The sequence below is a fragment of the Notolepis coatsorum genome, assembly GCF_963971535.1.
Source record: "Notolepis coatsorum genome assembly, chromosome: 6".
In the NCBI taxonomy this organism is placed as follows: Eukaryota; Metazoa; Chordata; class Actinopteri; order Aulopiformes; family Paralepididae; genus Notolepis; species Notolepis coatsorum.
The window spans coordinates 11,633,846-11,654,985 of record NC_140170.1 but is presented as its reverse complement, the minus strand read 5'-3'; the positions used below and the strand labels follow the sequence as shown (position 1 = coordinate 11,654,985).

Below are 21,140 nucleotides of genomic sequence, written 5' to 3'. Positions count from 1 at the left end.
CAATCTACAAAGTCAGTGGGTCATGATCGTCATCAGGGGAGTCAGGGAGCCTCGGCAACTCTATCAGCCTCGCCACGGGTCGGGTGTAGGTCCGCCCCTGGACAATAACTTCTGCCGCTCTGACCTTTCCGTCGGCACCAGTGATCACTTTGCTTACGCGGCCGGCCGGCCACATAGCTCGGGGTAGTGACTGGTCTATGATCATAACGACTGTGCCCACTTGTAAGTTGTCTATCTTTTACCCATTTCTGGCGGGTTTGGAGAGACGGTAGGTAGTGGAGGAGGAAACTGTTCCAAAACTTGTCAGCCAATACTTGACTGTACCTCCACATTCTTCGGCCGTTCGCTTCTTCGGGTCTGTACACCGCCTGTGGAAGCGCAGGGTCCAGCCGCCCCATCAAGAGAGTGTTGGGGGTGACTGGGTCGACATCTGCTACATCACTTGAGACGTACTCGAGGGCGTTGTGCTCGCCACTTGCGACAGTCTAGACGAGTCCGCTGGAAGCGACGTACTGCTTCTCTTCCATTCAGTATCCAATAGCGACGTCGGATCTCAGCGAAGACTCTCTCTGCCCCAGCGTGGTGCACATCCTCGTCGTATTTCTTTATGATGAGCTCAGTGACCTTGTGTCGGCTGTTGAGGACTATAGGAAACTTGACGTCATCCGTTAAGTCCGGGGCCCGTCTCAGACGACCACCCACCCTGATGAGGCCATGGGTGTCGCGCTCGGGGGCCAAGTGGAGCAGTCTGCTGTCTGACGGGATTGGCTTTGCTCCCTGCAGGCAGTCTAGCTCGTCGGGGAACGAGTCTCTTTGGGCTCGCTGTAGCAGAAGGAGTTCTGCCTCTTCGTAGTTCGATGCGTTAATGTCGGTAGTGGGGGGAACCTCAGGGTGGTTCCACAGGAATGTCTTTAGCTGCGCACTCTCAAAGGTGAGGCAGTCGTCTATGTTAGGGTCAGTGGGGACTGTGCGTCAACCCACAGAACATAGATTTCTTGATCTCTGCCTCCTCTTGACTAGCCTTCCGAGGGGTGGGGGTAGGCCACTCTTCCTCCGGGAGCTTGAGGAACTCAGGACCGTCACTGTAGATATTGTGACGTGTGAGGTCATCTAGGGACATCCCCCGTGTGATGACATCGGCTGGGTTCTGTTTCGTGTCCACGTACCTCCAGCACGCTGATCCTACTAGGTCTTGAATCTCTGTGATTCTGACTCCCACGAAGACCTTGTATCTACAAGAATCGGACTGGATCCATGTGAGTACGGTCATGGAGTCTGACCACAAGATTGTTCTTTGCACCGGGATGGTGAGTTCACGTTGGATTAACGTGGCGAGTTGCGCGCCTACCAGAGCTGCGCAGAGCTCTAGACGCGGGATCGATTGTTGCTTGCGGGGGGCTATCCTTGAGCGAGCCAGGATGAAGGCTGTGTGTATTTCTCCTCCCTCCTCTCGGGCCCGCAAGTAAGCCACCGAACCGTAGGCCACTTCTGAGGCGTCGCTGAAGACGTGCAGGTCCATCTGGCACATCTCCAGCCGCACTGTGGGTGGGAAGTAGCTTCGGCGTATGTTCACATTTTGGAGCGAGTTGAGTTCTCTCTCCCACTCTCTCCAGGTGGAAGCTAGGTGGTCGGGTATGGGGTCGTCCCAGCCCTGTTCCTTGTCCCACAGCTCTCGTACAATCATTTTCGCCTGAGTGGTGTAAGGTAGGATACACCCCAGCGGGTCGTATTGACTTGCGAGTGTTCTGTATACGCTCCGTCTGGTGGTCGGTAGAGGGGCCGACCTTCCCTGCTCCGTGGTCAAGGGTGTGTATTTGTAATGGAGCGAGTCTGTTTTGAAGCGCCAGACTAGGCCCAATGTCATTTCCTGTGCTTCACCTGGGGTGGTCGCCATCCAGGTCTCGCTGCTTGCTGCCTTTGTCTCTGGGGAGAGGCTGCGAAGTACTTGAGGGTCACTGCTGGCCCACTGCCGGAGATCAAAGCCGCCTTTGATCAGTGAGGCGCGGAGCTTGAGTAGGAGGGCTTCGGCTTCTTCTGGCGTCGAGACGCTTTGCAGACAGTTGTCCACGTAGAAACTCCTCTCTACACTTTGTCTGACCTCCTCGTCAGCTTCAGGGTCTTCTGTCATGTTTTTGCAGTGCGAACGTAGCACAGCATGGGCTGCATGTGGTTCCGAAGGGGAGGACCTCCCATTGGTAGATGGATGGTTGCTCATCTTTGGAAGCAGCGGCGGTTGGCTTTGATCCACTGACTCACCTCGTCAGCGGTCAGCTTCTTGAAAGTGTCACATTGAGACAGCCAATGTTCCTTTTCACAGTACTGGCATACAATCTTCCACTTCCCCTTGGTCTGGGGGGTGCTGTGGTTCTTGTGCTGCGGCACTGACTCGGCCTGGTGCATAACGGTCACTGACCGGCGGTTATCGTTGGATCTCCGAGGTCCATCTCTTGTGTGTGTCCAGTCGTAGGCTGCTAACTTCCCTTGCGAGGAAAGCGGCCAGGTCTAGGAGGGATGGCTCGGGGCCGTTGGGATCACGGTGGTCTCTCTGCCGCCGAAAACGCTCTTGGCGGGCTGGAGGGAGCTTCTCCAGTATTCGCTCCACATTAGAATTTGCATACAGTTCATATCTCCCCTTCTCCTTTTGGGACCCCAGCATCCCTACTAGGGATTGTACCTTGATAGAGAGGTCATCCAGTGCTCTATTGTCTTTGGCTGGGGGGAGGCGGTCGATATCCCGTATTTCTTGGATCACGTAATCCCATATGCGTCCGTAACGCTGGTCGAGGGCCACTAGAGCCGCAGAGTATGGGGTGCTTGAGTTGGAATATGCCAGTGCTATGTTATGCGCTCTGGGCACCTTGAGGAGGATGGCATATTTGTACAACTCGTCGGGGACATCGGACATCATAGTCTCCAAACACATGCGTAATTCCGTGTACTGTGCTCTGTCCTCGCGCGTAAAGTCTGGGAACGTCGGTGTGCCAAGGTACGATGCCATGGATGGCTGGTACATTGGTGAGCGTAGGGGAAGAGGCCTCCTGGGCGAGTCTCCCCGTACGTGTGGTCGTGGGTTAGTACTTGGTGGGTACCAGAGGCCGGGTCCCCAGGTGCTGTTCCTCGGTGCTGACTGTACGTCAAACTCACCCGTGAGTTGGGTCGGGGGTTTGTAGTGCAGTGACTCAGGGCTGAAGTCGGGGCTGTACTGGGCCTCCTGGTCCAGAGTACGTTCTTGCTGGTGGGCTTGACATTCCTCCTCTTCCTCTTCTAGGTCCTGGAGTCTTCTAGTCAGTCTCTTGGCGACGTAGGCCGGTTCTTCCCGTTGGCTGGGTCTCGTATGGACCGGTCGGGGAGGGGGCTCGGAGACGTAGACAGGTTACTCCTGTTGGCCGGGTCCCGGGTCGCTTTGTCGGGTAGGAGAAGGTGCCCTAGACCCTTGTCGTGATGATCTCCGGGAGCTCCGTGCGGAGAGAGGGGGTGTCGCTCTGGCGATAAATTGTTCTATCATCTGCGCCTGCAGCCGGTCGCGCTCTGCTTCGCGCTGGGCATTGGCGGCGTTGCGCTGTGCATTGGCGCGTTCGATGTTCTCTTCCGTCTGAAGGCGCCTCTCCTCCAGTCTTATGTGGTCGTCCTCACTCCTTTGTTGCGCCTGGAGGCGCTCTCGTTCAGTTGCAGAGTGTTCGCGCTCACTAAGGGCTTGCGCTTGGAGTTGCGCGTGAAGGCGCTCTCGTTCCGCTGCAGAGTGTTCGCGCTCGCTTAATTGTTGCGCCTGGAGGCGCTCTCGTTGTTCGCGCTCGCTCTTCTGTTGAGCCTGGAGGCGCTCTCGTTCCATGGCAGAGTGTTCGCGCTCACTTAATTGTTGCGCCCGGAGGCGCTCTCGTTCCACGGCAGAGTGTTCGCGCTCACTAAGGGCTTGCGCTTGGAGTTGCGCGTGGAGGCGCTCTCTTTCCGTGGCAGAGTTCGCGCTCACTAAGCGTCTTTGCTTGAAGCCGGTCGCGTTCACCCTGAAGTCGGTCTCTTTCGGTGGAGGCTGTCAGTTTGGCGATCAAGGCTTGCGCCAGTCTCTGGTCCGCCTCGCTGGGGGATGACACTGACGGAGGTGATCGGGTGCTGACAGGGCTTGTTGGAGATCTGTTCTCCTGGTGCGCTCCGAGGTCTATCTCCTGGGCGCGGTTCTCTTCTCTTGGTTGTGTGTCGGGTTCTATCCCTGGAGCGCGTTCTTTATCCTGGAGCGCTCCGGGGTCTATCCCGGTGACGCTGTCTGGAGGTATAGTCATGTCATGTCCCACCTGGTCCCCCCCGTGAGCTGAGTCAGTTTCGTTTGAACCCACTGGGGTCTCTACTGGCAGGGTCGCCAAGTCGATAGGATTGGACATGCTTAGACTATCCGCTTTATCCGTATTTAACGTTTAGATAAGCTAGGGGGTAGAACGAAAGCGAATTCCTCCAGATATGGAGGTAGCTGACGTTTGCGCTGCGGGCGTTCTAGCTTAGGGGAGCCGCTTGGGGAGTGTTCACTGCTGGCCATGTTAATATTAATATTATATTAAATATTACACTGATACCCTCCGGCTCGAAGGACCAATTGTAACTGAGGGGTTACAAAACCCTGACTGTATTAAAGATTGTGATAGATTAAACCACTGCTAGTTATGTACTTTAATTACTGGCCAGACAGTACATCAAATATAGATGGTGAACACCCACAAGAATACGGCATTGACAAAGAAATAGTATTTGAGGGTAATTTATTATTATTAGGCAACGTTAGGTTACAGAATGAGAATTAGGGTCGCGCTTGTATGGCGAAGAATATACGTAAAGTCAGTCAAGAGCATGAGTCACTAAGAATAGCAGGAATACTACGATGGGTCTAAGTTGACACCACCTGTCGTATAGTAGCAACTAGATAGGGCAACACTGGTACCGACTGGAGACAATGGGTTCCCTCCGGGGGTGTAAGGCCTGGAGGGTAGAGGAATGTTCGGGTACTCCGTCTGATTCAATGTGGAATAAAGAGACTCCAGGTACAGGAGTCGGTCCTTGTAAACTCCCTTGATCAGCAGCAAAAGCAATAATTGTAATCCAAATGCCCGACAGCATTGATGACAGCTAGCCAGCCCCGTCCACGAGGCCAGCCCGAGTTGTAATCCTCACGAGGTTGAATCCCAAACGATAGTGGAAATCAACGATGCTCTTCTCCGGATACCACGTTCCAAATCAATATAATCCAACCAGGAATGGTTCTGCAATCGCCAACGCTGGTTCTCCTGTGCACTATACTTCACATTAAACTAGGTCGAACTTGACGTTACTTCACTAAACTCTGACACTTTTACTATTCTATTCGCACATGTTCTAAACGCACGGTTGCTCACTTCAATGTTACCGAACTTGTCACACTGCTGCTTTAGACGAACTGAATGAACTACTGCTGGGCACACCTGCGCCAGCATATATACTTAAGTGGCAATCTAGTTCCAAACCTCAGTCCTTGTCTGGGATCACTACGCTGACTCCGGGCATGTTCCGACATGCCGGCAGTTGTCTTTGAACTTGCCGTTGGGGGCTTGCGCGCTGGCGCCTGGGGGCGCTGTCCAATAGGAGAGCGAATATTACTCTGGTCTGAACGCAGGTAAAGGGATATTCCGTGTATATATATAAATAATATACAAAGTATATCAAACAATAAAGGGATATTCTCAGTTTAATCTGGCCCTTCACAACATATATATATATATATATTTTTTTTTAACCTTTTAGGGGGGGGGGGGGGGGGGGGGCTCGCGTTTAAATCTCGCACAGGGCCTCGCATTTCTCCCAGGCGGCCCTGGGTACAATTTAGGTACAATTTACAGTAATGTGTACGAGTTGTAGTGCAAATCCTTTACCAATAAATATAAAGTGTGTTTAGGTGATCTAAAGTGTGGAGAGTCGGGTGCTCCAGTGTGTTGTTTGTTTAAAGTGAGTGTGTGCATGTGGATGTGTGTGCTGTGTGCATTTGATGGTTGTTGCATAGTGTTTATTGTTCGTTGAGCAGCCTGATGGCCTAGAAGCTTCTTCTGAGTCTTTCTGTGCTCGCCTTGAGACTCCGGTATCGCTTGCCTGACCGCAGCAGTTCAAAGAGGCAGTTGTTCGGGTGGCTGGAGTCCTTGATGATTCTCTTAGCCTTGCCCCTGCACCGCTTGTTGTTAATGTTCTGGAGGGTGGGAAGCCCCCCTCCAATTGTGCGTTCCGCTGAACGTGTCACTCTTTGTAGTCTGCTTCGGTCTTGTGCAGTGCTATTCCCAAACCAGGAGGTGATGTTGCCAGTCAGGATGCTCTCTATTGTACATGAGTAGAAGTTCTTAAGGATCTTCTGACTGACTTGGAACTTCCTTAGGCGCCTGAGGAAGTAGAGGCGTTGTCGTGCCTTCTTCACAACACTGTCAATGTGTGTGGTCCATGTCAAGTCCTCGGATATGTGGGCTTCGAGGTACTTGAAACTGTTCACTCTCTCAACCGGTTCCCCCTCGATGCTGAGGGGGCTGTAGTCCTTGACCCCCGACCTCCTAAAGTCCACAATCATCTCCTTTGTTTTCCTGACGTTCAGGGAGAGTCTGTTCTCCTGGCACCATCCCGCCAGGACCTTGACCTCTTCCAGGTAGGCCCTCTCGTCGTTTGCAGAGATCAGGCCCACCACTACTGTGTCGTCAGCAAATTTGATGATTGTGTTGTTGCTCCGCTTCGCCACACAGTCATGTGTGTACAGGGAGTAGAGGAGGGGACTCAGAACACAGCCCTGTGGGGCCCCTATGTTGAGGGTGATGGATGAGGAGGTGCAGTTGCCTGCTCTCACCACCTGGGGTCTGCCCGTCAGGAAGTCCAAGACCCACTGGCAGAGGTCATAGTTCAAGCCCAGGTCCCTGAGCTTGGCTATGAGTTTGGAGGGGACTATGGTATTGAATGCTGAGCTGTAGTCGATGAATAGCATTCTCACATAGTTCCCCTGCCTCTTGTCCAGGTGTGATGCTGCTGTGTGCAGCACATGGGCTATGGCGTCCTCCGTGGACCTGTTGGGGCGGTATGCAAATTGCAGGGGGTCCAGGTTAATGGGGAGGGAGGAACAGATGTAGCCCTTCACTAGCTTCTCAAAGCACTTCATGGCTATGGAGGTGAGAGCTACAGGGCGGTAGTCGTTGAGGCAAGTGGGCGTAGATTTTTTGGGTACATTGGGTAAATGAAGTTAAAAATGATGACGCCCCTTTTATTTTACAGCGGATCTCGCGGTTGTCTGTTCCCCAACCACGGGTGACTTGACACACCGCAGGATTGCGGTGATGCGGTTATCGCGACAGCCCTACCGACGTGTTTCGGTAAGTACCTTTAAAAGTACCGAATTCGCTACACTGCCCCAGGTTAGAGCAGTGCAGGTTGCTGAGAGACAACCAAGCATGCTGCGAAGACCTGCCCTACTCTGCTTCTGATTCGCAGACTTTGGGTGGGGCAATGTGATTGGACCAAAGCAGAGGCTGAGTCACACACAGACAGATACGCTCCAGTCGACATGCATTGCAGACAGGGACGAGAGAGCGGAGAATTTCGACTCGTAATGGATATGAAAATGGTTCAAATTCATTGAATTCAGCTCAATTCGATTTCAAATGGCAGTCTTTTTTATTATGTATAGGTTACTAATATTTATTTAATAAATGAATGTTCCATGTTCTGTCATCTAATAATATATTCCATTACCTTTCCTATCTGTATCAAAGTCAAAATTATTGTGACAACACTACAACATACAAAAGCAGCTTGACAACCGATATCCTTTGCATCTAGTAGGCATGGGCCAATGTGAGATTTTGGTGGTATGTGCTATTTGCACAGATGTTTGGCCCTATGCACACGCACAGTATAATATGCATGCAATAAATAGTTTGTTAATAAACTCTGTTACTTGAAAAAAGTTCACTGTGCTCCTAAATTTATTTGTGTGCTCCTACATTTTTATTTAGATTTTATTTATTTAGGAGCACATGTGCTCCTTGGGAAAAAGGTTAGCGTAGAGCCCTATATTATGGAGACATTAACATTACGTTATCAAACATAGGGACGAAGACTGTAATAAAATACAGCACTTTGCGCCACCAAGACAGCCGCAGCCACAAAATGGCATAATGGTAAATGTTTTATAATTTTTATGTTAATTTTCATCATAAAAATTCAGTGCCCCCGAAATACAAAAAAAGCCCCCGGAAATCAATTAAGGGGGCAAAAATAGCCCTGGAAAAAAAAAGTTTATTTCTAACCTGGACTGTATATCATTTACATTTACATTTACTCATTTAGCTGACGCTTTTATCCAAAGCGACTTACAAATTCTGTACGACAGGTCATCAGGAAGGGTACAACTCTATCAGCTGAGTAACAATATTCATCAAGTGTTGCGTGTTACAGTGTAGGTTAGTTTATTAGGACAAGTGCATGACAGTAAGGTTAGTTAGGGTTAGGTATATCTCCTCATCTTGCACCATGACCTTTTTACACATATACACTGAGGCATCAGGGCAAGTATACTTACCCAGATGCTTGATCTATTGTAATCGTTCCTGCCACACATCAGATTGAAAACAAAGCACGGGCCGCCACATACTAACAAAATAAATAGTTACTGTATGAATTTTCATCTCAAAGAACGTATTTGAAATACCGTAAATCCTCAAATATAGGACGGGTCTTGTATTTACCTCAGCTGCAAAGAGCACCAGGCCTTTATTAGAGAGAGGCTTATATAAGAGGCAGGCCTTAATTTCACAAACTGGGCAATTGTGATTGATTGATTGATTTTATTTAGACATAAACATTTACAGATCACATGAGTATTTGCTTTGTCAGGGTGAAACTGTGGTGGATTAACGTAATTCACACACTGAAGTTGGAACTGTCTATAGGTTGCAGGGTCCAGGGACGATTTAGCGTGTGGTACATTATCGGCTCTACCTCAGTCGAATCGAGTTGATGATAACATGCAGTAGCTTTAGCTAACGCTATCATAGCCATCATGATCTGTAATGTCAACTGGACAACGCCAGCCCCGCCTGCCAACGCCATATAGATAGCGAACGTTAACCAACGTTTGCAAATGTAGCCAACGGCATCCAGCTGACACCACAGATCTGGCTATGATAACGTTGGCTAATGCTAACGCGAGGGAAACGTTAACACGGAGACTAGAATGACTGACAATAGGTTCTGGTTCCCGCCTCATTAAAATAAACACGCAAATAACAATTAATCGCGCCCGTCCAAATCATTGCATTCATTATCGTCCGATAAATTGATTTATTGCTTATCGCGACAGACTTAATTAAGTTACACTGCTATCTCCTATAGCAAGCTAAGCATGCATAGTAGGGATGGGTACCGTTCACATTTGAACCGATACGGTACCGGTACCTGTGAATCGATACCGGTACCCAATGGTACCTTTTTCTGTACTTTTAGAGCCATATGAAATCCGCGTTCACGGAATCGCGGACGGAATTGTGTAATTGACCAATAAAAATGGAATCAACTGTAAAACGTGGAATATTGCAGAATTTGCCCTAATCTGGACTGAAATTCCGTGTTCGGGAGAATATGGAACGTTTGGTGCAACGCGAACATGATAGGGGACGCTACAGCGTGTTACACACAACACGGAGAAATATCCAAGCGTCTGGCTGCTTCGGTGCGTCGTTAGCGTTAACGTCGGAACAAATTCCGCACTAAGCCCTAAATTCAGAGCAGAGCAGTATCCTAATGACTTTTATGCTTCAGTCGATAAGTGTTTTGCAAATTCTGTCAACATACCGTGGACTGGACCCGCAAAAACACATGCTAAGATCACTTCAAAAGCCATGTCAGGAACAAGGACCGTGCTTCCCAAAACACCAACTCTAATGATGATCTCTGGTGATCACAATAGATACAGCTAGAGGGCGAGGCTAATCACTGACACTATTGTGATTTAAATAGCTATGTAACGTTACAGTACATAGGACTATAGATGGAAATGATAGCTTCTTGCTAAATCTGGTGCACCCATCTATTTGCAAATGATTGTCAGTAGGCCTACACACTGTCCTTTATAAATGAAATAAACTAAATGTGCATAAATTATGCATTACTATATTCCATCACAATAGAATAGATATAGCTAGGCTACTGACATTGTGATAAAAGTAGCTAGCTGTATCTTGTTTGTATTTCTATTTTGTCACAATATTATTTGAAAAATATTGTGTACAATTGAACTGTATTTCTGAGTTGCAGCACTTAAAAACATTAAATGGACTGGTATATCTTATTAAATTGTGGACATTTATTCATTCCCACTTATTAGACACTATTTCTGATGGTAAAATGGGCGTAAAAGGCAAAATACAGAATTCTGAAATATTCAAATTGAAAAGCGGAATTTGGGAAAAGATTTAATGGAATTTGGAAAATAATAAAATGGATTTCACACTTTCGACCGTTTTCGGCTTGCCATTGCCCCGACTGCTTTGTTGTTGAATTGAGTCAAATCCTAGGTGAAATATATATTTTTTTACAGTACCGAAATCTGGCACAGACGGATCTCACGTGAATCGGTACTCAGTAGTACCGACGTGATTCGGTAGGTACTAGGGATGCCCCGATCACGTTTTTTGCCACCGATACCGATCACCGATCGTCGTGAGCCATATCGGCCGATACCGATCCGATACCGATCGTTTTTGATTAAAAAGAAATTAAAACTTATTTTATATAAAGTTTTTTTTTTTTTTTATAAAATATATTTATTATATAATTAGACTTGTACTTGTATTATCTGCGAGACATCGCCACCACGCAACAAGTCAAAATGCTCGCTATCTGCAAACAGCTCCACTGTCTGTGTGTACTCTAGTAGCCTCCAGCTCCAAAAAGGATTCTCCGGCGCTGCAGCGGGACCCTATTGGTAACGTTATGCTTTGGTCATTTCACATTCAGCAAGCCCTCAGCTCGAATACGCATTCAATCAATGTTATAAGACATTGATATCAGGAGCTATCTGTAGCTACTGCTAGCCGGCTAGATGACGTTAAGACAACTATTTAGTTCAATCGGACATTTCGTTTTGAACTGTGAACTAACGTCAGCTAACGCAAGCTAACTCAAGCTAACGGAGATATCAACATGGACTACTAGACTTCCTGGGGCATTTGTTGATATCCGGAGCTATCAGTAGCTAGCCGGCTAAATACCGTTAGACAATGCCTACTAAAAGTGAATAGTTGACTGGGTAATTTTGTTTAAACAGTAACGATAGCTAGGTAGCTAACGTTAGCTCAGGTCGAATGCACTATCTAGACTCAGCAGAGGAGGTCCGCCTCCTCTGTGTTTACAAACTCTACACGGGTACGGGCGGGGCTAGGGAGGAGGAGCAGTTTGCAGGTCCTGTGCGTCTGAGACAAGCAAGTGAGATATACACTATCAGTTTCCGCGATCGGCGAATATGACTAATTATCGGAATTCCCCGATCGCATATTTATACTGATTATCGGCCGATAACGATCGGTGGCCGATCGATCGGGGCATCCCTAGTAGGTACCTTTTAAAAGAACCTAATTCGGTACCCATCCCTAATGCATAGCGCAACGTGTGTAACATTAAGTTACACTGCTATCGTTAGCAAGCTAAGCATGCATAGCGCGACCCATGTAACGTTAAGTAACTTGTGTTCCGCGGGGAAAGACCGGTCATCACTGCATACAACTTGGTTTAATCCAAATATCCATTCAGAAACTTTGTATTATGAAATAATTCTGGGATGTCTGACTATTTCCCTATGCCTTGTTTGGTGCGAGTTCAGCTGACTCGCCCACTACGCAAAGTGTGCGCTCTCACTCTCTCTCTCACACACACACACACGCACACACGCACACACGCACACACGCACACAGACACACACACACACACACTCCTCCGGTCATGCATCCACTCAACTCATGGAAAATACAGCATCAGGCTATTGTTCTAAAAGTATCTCTACTAATAAAATGGAGTATTGAACCGTTTTTAACAGCTGGGTATTGGGTGGGACATTCTGATTTAAGAACTTTCTAAATAAAATAGAAAGTCCCAAAATAGTTAATTTATCTGTATTAATTGATCAAAAAGTTGCCATGTGCAGTAATATAGTTACATAAAAGAATAATAAAGCAATGTCGATTATAAAATAATCAAAAATAACCGATAAAGTACCGAACCGTTAAGCAGTATCGAATTGATAAGAGTAGTAGTATCGATAAAATCCTAACGATCCTAACCCATCCCTAATGAACACTGTTAACTGTTATCAATGAAAGAAGAAATGTTTGCAGCTGTGGTAATACTTCAGTTGGTTGTTCATTATAAAAGATACAAACCTGAAAACAAAAGCACTTAAATGTTAAATAAAAAGACAACAGTAATGAGGCAGGAGGAACATATTTTTTTGCACTATAATGGTAAAATTGTTATTTAAAAAAAGTGCCCCTAAAAAAGATTCTGTGCCCCTAAATCTTTCATTTAGGGGCACCTGTGCCCCTAGTGAAAAAGCTTAGCCTACAGCCCTGCATGTGTACTGTAGTGTGTATTATATTGTGCCAGTTCCGTAGGTGTTCTTTGAGAGTGTTTTTGAAAGTGGGTAGTGATTCACATTCCTTTACAGCTTTGGGTAGGGCTTTCCACATTGATGTGGCATAATTGCGAAACGTGTTTAGTCCCTTGTTTGAGCCGAATCTGGGTTTGACATAGGGGTGGACGGTATAAACGGTATACGGTATAAACGGTATTAATTTGCTACGTGTAACCGGTAGAGTAGCTCTAAAATAGCAATGACGTCATGTAACCACAGCGTGACTATTTCAATCGCATTTGCCCCTAAAAATAGATAGAATTAGTCATAGATAATAGATATGTGCAAACTGGAAAAAGTTATTTAGGAGGCTTCGCGCAGTGGCCGTGTCAACACGCAATTGTCATTTCATAATAAACACATATCACCGCGGCGCACAGCAAGTTTCAATTTCAGTTCCTGGCATTTTTAACCAGTGGAGAAAGGTAAGAGATGTCCCTATCGTTTTTCTTATATGAATTATTCTACGTTAATAAAACATACCTGGTGATCAACTACAGTTTGCTGTAAACATTATGATATGCGTGTAGTGTTATGATAACGACGGCTGCAGCGGGAGCCGGGAGGACGGCGGCAGCAGTGGGAGCCGGGAGGACGGCCGCAGCAGTGGATTTGCGAATAGCATGCAGCTGCAGAGCCGCAGAGCCAGCGGCGCTTTCATGTCAGGTCCGCTCAACAGCGCCCCCCCACCCAACGGCTGAAAGCTGTGACCAGACCTGAAAGCGCCGCTGGCTCTGCGGCTCTGCAGCTACATATGCTTCTAGCAAAATCCAGCATCCAGCCCGGCTGTTTGCAATGGGAGCAGCACGGACTCGGGACTTATTTTATTTGGAATATAATGACTTTATACGCAAAAGTAGCCTAGTTTTAAGTTAAAATATTATAAATCTACATGCCTTGAGGATGTCATTCTTTATATAGCCTGCCTATCAGGCAAAAAAATTATTCTAACGGAAACACTGATACCGTGATATATACCGTTACCGTCTATGCTTCAAATTATACCGTGATATACATTTTAGACCATACCGTACTTTGACATGATTTGTGGAGCTCCCTCTGGTGTTGTGATTGTGGTATTCACTGACCTTTGGGAAGTATTTTGACATTTACATGGGTACCTTGGTCGTGTAGTGTATCTTGTAGACCAGGCCCATTGCAAGTTGCTGTACTCTAGTCTGTTGTCTCAGGCTCTACAGTGCGACCATATTGCTCGCATTTAGCCACTGTAGCTAGCGAAGCTACACCCACTGGAGCCGGAGGGAAGACATACAAATTTAACGTGAATTGGCTAAACATTTCCCCATGGCTAGAGTTCGAAAACAATGTCATGTTTTGTAAATATTGCAAAGTAGGATCGATGCATTGCGATGCATTGTTACACCCCTACAACTGGCCCACTGTGTATGTGTGTACAGCTAACTTGGCTAGCGTTATCAACCGCAGAGGTGGGCAATGGGTCCAGCTGTAGCGCCGGACGGCCAGAGTGCAAGCGGTGTGGCAATAGGTCCAGCTGCAGCGCCGGACGGCCAGAGTGCAACGGTGTGACGTTGTAATTGGCAAAATCAACTGTCAATCAATGGTCTACCTGACACGCAAACTACTGTACTGGAGGTGTACAGTATTTCAATAGGCAACCCTGAAAGGAATATTTTTCTAAAAGAGCAACACTAGCTCCCCCCTCTACTGATGGCCCTGGTTGTAAAGCCAGTGTCTCCTTTTTGTTCAATGTCACTGCCTTTCTTATTAGGCCTAGTTGTTGGCTACAACTTTGCCATAGTAGGCATTAATCACTTAATTAATAGTTAAAATGTCTGTGTCCCATTCCCGTTTGCACACGCAGATGATACACACACACGCACACAGTGGGCCAGTGACTTTGGTGGTATGTGCTATTGCACAGATGTGTCCCGTTCCCGTTTGCACATGCACGCACAGTACAAATATACATTTATTTTTGAAAAAAAAAAAACTGTTACTTGACATATTATCACTGTGCTCCTAAATATTTTTGGGTGCTCCTAAATTTCTTTGTGTGCTCCTAAATTTTTTCATTTAGGAGCACCTGTGCCCCTAGTCAAAAAGGTTAGCGTAGAGGCCTGCGTCTACTCTAAGCCATCCTAGGTTGTCAAAGTGGGCAGGGGTGAGGTGGGTTCTAGGAGTAAGGTCAAGCAGTAGTCTGACCAGTTTGTTTTGAGATGTTTGTAAATAATTTTGTTTTTAGCGCCTTTGAGGTGCTTTGGTACCAGGCCTGGGCGGTATGCTTTTTTTCACACCGTTATACCCTCATGACCTAATACCCCGGTGCACGGTATATGACGGTATGACTTTCATTCATTATCATCGGGGGGGGGGGGGGGGGGGGGGGGGGGGGGGCGCAGCTAACAATATACTCGTTATTATCACCATACATAACGCTTGCTTATATTGAAACACGTTGAGATTAGGGCCGTTCTTTCAACCTGAAAGTGCACTTTCTTCAACCTTGAGGTAAACAAATCAAAATAAGCTTTAGCAGCTGCTCAGAGTTAGAGGAAATGCATACAGGTATGTTAGTGTGACGCACATCTGCTCACTCAGCTCAGCTCTGTGCGGGGAAATACAGACTGTCTCCCCTGCCCTCTGCTGGCCGTGCTGTGTGTGTGTGTGCACGCACTTCAACCAACTCGAAAGTTAACTCCATTTCACTAATGGAAACCGAAACCCAATGCCGTCCCTGTATAAACTCCGTTTCAGTGGAAATAGAAACTTAAACCAAACTCTGATTTTGACGGTATTGAAAATCAATACCGTCGGTATTTCTAAATACCCCGGTATACCTTAATACCGTCATACCGCCCAAGCCTATTTGGTACCATGAGGTGCAAGCATAGTCGTAGTACCCTTGTATGAGTGCTCCTGCCAGAGTCTTCAGGGTATTCTTGTTTACCAGAGAGGTGATCCGGTACAAGAATCGAGTTTGTTGGTTGACTTTTTCTTATTACATTGGATGCCATTTTGTCACAGGAAAGATTAGCCTCTAGGATGGAGCCCAGGTAGGTAATTTCATCTTTCCTTGTGACAATATTGTCACCCACTGTAACTGAGAAGCCGTCGGTCTTGCTGAGTTTGTTATTTGAACCGAAGAGAATGGAATCTGTTTTGCCCATGTGTAATGATAGTTTGTTATCAGCGAGCCATATGCAGATTTTGCCTAGTTCCGAGCTGAGGGTTTTTTCATACACTTAGTGAGTCTCCCTGTTATCTCACAAAATACACCTCCATGTCTAGTCTACATGACAACATAGATACTACCTTTGAGACACTAAGATATAATTAGCTAGCCTGCCTTTTGATACAAACGTGTGTATAATAATTCATTCTGTGTAATGTACTTGTGTCTGTACCTGATTCTTAATCACTTAACAAACCTGCTGCTGCATTTTGTGAAGCTGGCCAGTTCCTGAAGCTGGCCAACTTGGTGGCAGCCAGTACTCCTGAACCAATGTCTCCATATCTGACAGTCAGGCTCTCTTGGAGTGCTGATAGGAGGGTCGCTTCTGGTGACTTCCCTGCCCTGTCACTCCTGGCTTCTGTTGCTACACTCAACTCCACTCCCTTAAATGACTGGCCACTGGTGGCCTCCATCATCGGCCCTTTTCGAATACAGAATTATACATTTAATTATTGCATAACTTTTTAAATCTCATTCTCAAACATTAAATCGCATCATAATTGCCTGAATGGTTTGCTGTCACTCACAGTATAGCCATGATGATCAAAGGGCACAATAATGACAGTGGCAAACCTTGTTTTGTATTTCTCGAGCACAGCCTGGGTGGCTAACAGGGAGTTGTGAGCTTCAGCCAATGTGACAGCTGACTTCTGGAGAGTTGCTGAGAGCTTGCTAAGATGACCAAGGACATCATGCAGGAACCCACAGAATTTCAGGACAGTGCTGTCCCTGGCAGAGCTGTAGAGATTCCTGGCTTTTGCTTGTGGGACACCACGGACACCTTGGGCATCAGACGACTGCATCTGAAATACACACAATGCACAGACAAAACAAGAGACATCAAATTAACAAAAAGTGTACTTTAAATGTAAATAACAATAAATATATGTATTTATTAGGGCTGTCAGTTTATCGCGTTAATTAGATTAAATAATGACAGAGCAAATTATCGCGTTATGAAAATTAACTCATTAATTACATTTAGTTTTTTCTTTTTTTTATCTCATTCATTCCATAAGAACGTAGAATACACATTTACAGACTTTTTTTATATGGTCCATTTGCATGTTCTTGGTATCTGATTCTAGGGACATCTATGGATCTCAGTGTATGTATTCCCAGTGTCAGAAATACTGTGTCTGTTACTAGGCTTGAGTAAATTGTAATGAACCAAATGAGAATATCAATAAATTTTTTTGTATCTTTGACTGTGAATAACACCATGCTAAAATTGACCAGACCTGAAAAATCTAAGCAAATTAATAGATGGAAGATGATTAAACAGAAGGTTTTGTATACAGTACTGAATTCTGCCAATTTGAAATATGATTATAGAAGGCATAAAATGGTTATGCGATTAAAATGCAATTAATTAGATTAATTAATTACAAATCCTGTAATTAATTAGATACATTTCTTTAATCGCCTGACACCACTAGTGACTAGTATTTATTTACTACTGCTACCTTCTACTATTTATTTACTACGACAGGCCAAACATTAATGTATATGGTGGTCTGGTAATAACCTGTTCAAGATGGAGGACAAGGGCTGGGTAGCCTCTTAGATACTGGTCCAGAGCTCGATGGTGGTGTCCAAGCCATCGAGTCCCCCCAATTCTTGTGGGCATGAGAGGGGTTAATTTGACGGTCTGGAAGCTGTTTATGAGGTTCGCTCTGTTAAGCGGACTTGTGTGGTAAAAGTTATAGAGTCCTGTAAGTAGTTCATCCACTCTGAGGAACATGGGATTCTTCTTTATAGAATCAGAGCAGGCCAACTCAAGGCGGTGGGCCATGCAATGAACACCCACAACCAGGGGGCGAAATTAAAGCCCGCCGCCCGCCAGGGGCGTTCAGTTTTTACCTTTGGCGCTTGCCACTGAGAGCCCTGCCCGCCGTGTGGTGTGTGGACGCAGGGAGCGAAATTAACTTTTTGACTCACCGGCCAGTGGCGGGTAGATGGGAAGAGTCTACCCGCCAAGCATATTTCTTCCCTGCCAAATTTTTTTTGATTAAAAAAAAATATATATATATTTTATATAAAAAAATTTTTTTAAATAAAATATATATTATATAATCATACTTGTAGTTGTATTATCTGCGAGACATCGCCACCACGCAATAAGTCAAAATGCTTGCTATCTGCAAACAGCTCCACTGTCTGTGTGTATACTTGAGTAGCCTCCAGCTCCAGCAAGGATTCTCCGGCCCTGCAGCTAGACCCTATATTCAGCTAGACCCTACATTCAGCATGCAAGGATTCTCCGGCGATGCAGCTGGACCTATTTATAACGTTACCGTTCTTTTGTCAAATCACATTCAACATGCCCTCAGCTAGAATATGCATTCAATCAATGTTATAAGACATTGATATCAGGAGCTATCTGTAGCTACTGCTAGCCCGGTAGATAACGTTAAGACAATTTAGTTTACTGGGACAGATGGATCAACGTGAGCTAGCTAAGCTAGCTAACGAGGGACCGGAGGTATTATGCACTCGAGTAGACTATTGCTGGAGCATTTGTTGATATCAGCAGCTATCAGTAGCTAGCCAGCTAGATACCGTTAGACAATGCCTCGTCATGTATTAAACTAAAAGTGAATAGTTGACTGGGTCATTGTTTAAACAGTAACGTTAGCTCTTGGAGGTCCGATATAGACTAGAGCAGATGGAAGTAAACAAGCCAAATGATAGCTTCCGATTGGTCATTTGCTTTTTTTCTCATGAAACCAGTTATGTCACTCTACTGTGATTGGACCGTTGACTTGAGTGCGATGTGGGACTTGTAGTTTTTTAACGATCTCGCGGCGGAGAAAAAAAAGACGAGCGGCTATAATCTGTACTCGCACAAGAGTATCGTTATGAAGTTATGAACTACACGTCTACACGCCACACGGCGGGCAGCCCTCTAAGTGTCATGCGCCAAAGGTAAAAACAGCCCGCCCCTGGCGGGCGGCGGTCTTTAGTTTCGGTCCCTGTGTGGACGTGTAGTGAGTCATATCCGCCCAGCCGGGCCAGCCCTGCAGCGGGATACTATTGGCTTCTGCTCGTATCAACACAGAGCGGCCCGCAGCTCTAGTGCCACTGCTAACGTTAAGCTCTCAGAATGGTAGCAGCTCGACCGCAGCATCTAGTGCTAACGTTAAGCTCTCAGAATGGTAGCAGCTCGCCCGCAGCTCTAGTGCTAACGTTAAGCTCTCAGAATGGTAGCAGTCTGCTCTAGTCTAGATCGGACCTCCATGAGCTGCATAATACCTCCGTTCCCTCGTTAGCTAGCTCACGTTAGCTAGCTCACTTAGATCGATCTGTCCCAGTAAACTAAATTGTCTTAACGTTATCTACCGGGCTAGCAGTAGCTACAGATAGCTCCTGATATCAATGTCTTATAACATTGATTGAATGCGTATTCTAGCTGAGGGCATGTTGAATGTGATTTGACAAAATAACCGTAACGTTAAAATTGGGTCCAGCTGCATCGCCGGAGAATCCTTGCATGCTGAATGTGGGGTCTAGCTGAATATAGGGTCTAGCTGCAGGGCCGGAGAATCCTTGCTGGAGCTGGAGGCTACTCAAGTATACACACAGACAATGGAGCTGTTTGCAGATAGCAAGCATTTTGACTTATTGTGTGGTGGCGATGTCTCGCAGATAATACAACTAAAAGTATGATTATATAATATATATTTTATTTAAAAAAATTTTTTTATATAAAATATATATATATTTTTTTTTAATCAAAAAAATGTTGGCAGGTAAGAAATATGCTTGGCGGGTAGACTCTTCCCATCTACCCGCCACTGGCCGGTGAGTCAAAAAGTTAATTTAGCTCCCTGCCCACAACATAATCTTTACCCTCTCTGAGCCTGGTTATGACTCCAGTCTTCACCCCCGTCATAACTGCAGCCGCATCCGTGGCACAGGCCACCAGTTTCTCCTCCCAGCCCTTGCAAACACTGTCCATCTGGACTTTAATAACCTGGGCTATGTGCTGCGAGTCTGCCTTTTCCACATCCTGTATCCCCACAAACCGCACCTTCACTTCCCCTCTACTACAAAACCGAATGTATACCAATTCCTCTTCTTTGACTGCTGTGTCGGTGGATCCGTCCGACATAATGGAGCACAATTTGGCCACCTCCAATTCGACTTGAAGCTGGTGTCTTTGATCTTTGGCGATGTATTTGATGAACACTTTGCACTCCTTTCTATTTTGGTATGTGTCCCCCATCGGTATGTGTCCCCCATCGGCAGCCCTTTCTTCTCATCTAAACTGCAGAGACAAAGAAATGGGTGATTATTTTAGCTTGTTAAACTGATGTTACCGTAACCACCAGTCCCCACCCCACCTACCCAACTCCCTCCAATGTACAGTTTCTTCCCCCTCAAATATATACTCTTTTTAGAAACTCTGTCTCTTAAACAGTTTCCAACGCCATGGTCTATGTGACAGGCGTTGTACTCTTTAAACAGTGCTGTATTTCTGTAGATCTGGTATGTCATAAATGTCTGGATGGAACAGTACTGTATCTGTATGTCATGTAGTATGTCATAATGTAATGATTAATTGAAAATGGGGAACCCTGCTGTAAACAAGACGAAAGTCTTTCTCTGGTCTGCATCCCCTTCACAATTGTGTGTATTGAGCTGTACTGTATTGTAGGGGTGGGACGATACATCGATCCAGATCGATATATCGATCTATTATCAATTATCAAATAGGATCGATGCAACGTAAAAAGATCGATTCATATTGCGATACTCTTATTTTGAAAATCCCCTCGTGAGCATATCGGCTGCAACAACAACAGTAGCTCAGCGCAGCTCAGCGTGTGTAGACGTTAGACAGCATTGCTTCAGAGTCCGCCTATTTTGCCCGAAATAAGTGCCTGTTGTTTTTTCCCCCACAAGGGGTCAAATGCATCTAACATGCTTTCCATCCTCGCCATTCCTTTATGCCCTAGTCGCGTTAAATACCGAAATTAACGTTGCGTTAGCTAACTAAGCTAAGCTGATAGAGCGATAGAGAGAACAGCAGAGGTCCACTAGGGACTGGGAAGGAGGGGGGGTTACTGCATTCTCGAGATAGCCCCACTAACAGGATCTGGCCGGTACTGCACCTTCTGACTCCCAATATGCCGTTTCCAGCCAAAATACAGCGCTGTGATAGGATATTAATATCGGGAAAAAAAAGAAAAACGAACCAAAAACAGTGAACAGGAGGCGTGTAGCTTTATGCCAAGCAAGCAGTGCAAAAATTTATCG

At 46.1% G+C, this 21,140-nt stretch overlaps 1 protein-coding gene across 3 annotated transcripts in view; it reads left to right on the top strand.

Moving 5' to 3' along the window:
• The window catches only part of LOC311230188 (uncharacterized protein), an 86,273-nt gene that overhangs the window by 35,081 nt on the left and 30,052 nt on the right, over window positions 1-21,140 (top strand). Inside the window, exon 3 of one of the 3 annotated variants that reach the window (XM_084316391.1) lies at window positions 7,255-7,352. The exons of the other annotated variants lie outside the window; for them this stretch is intronic. Within the exon in view, the coding sequence (XP_084172517.1) occupies window positions 7,317-7,352 (36 nt within the window). The 5' untranslated portion in view covers window positions 7,255-7,316. The remainder of the gene's footprint in view (window positions 1-7,254; window positions 7,353-21,140) is intronic. 3 annotated transcript variants of the gene reach the window in all.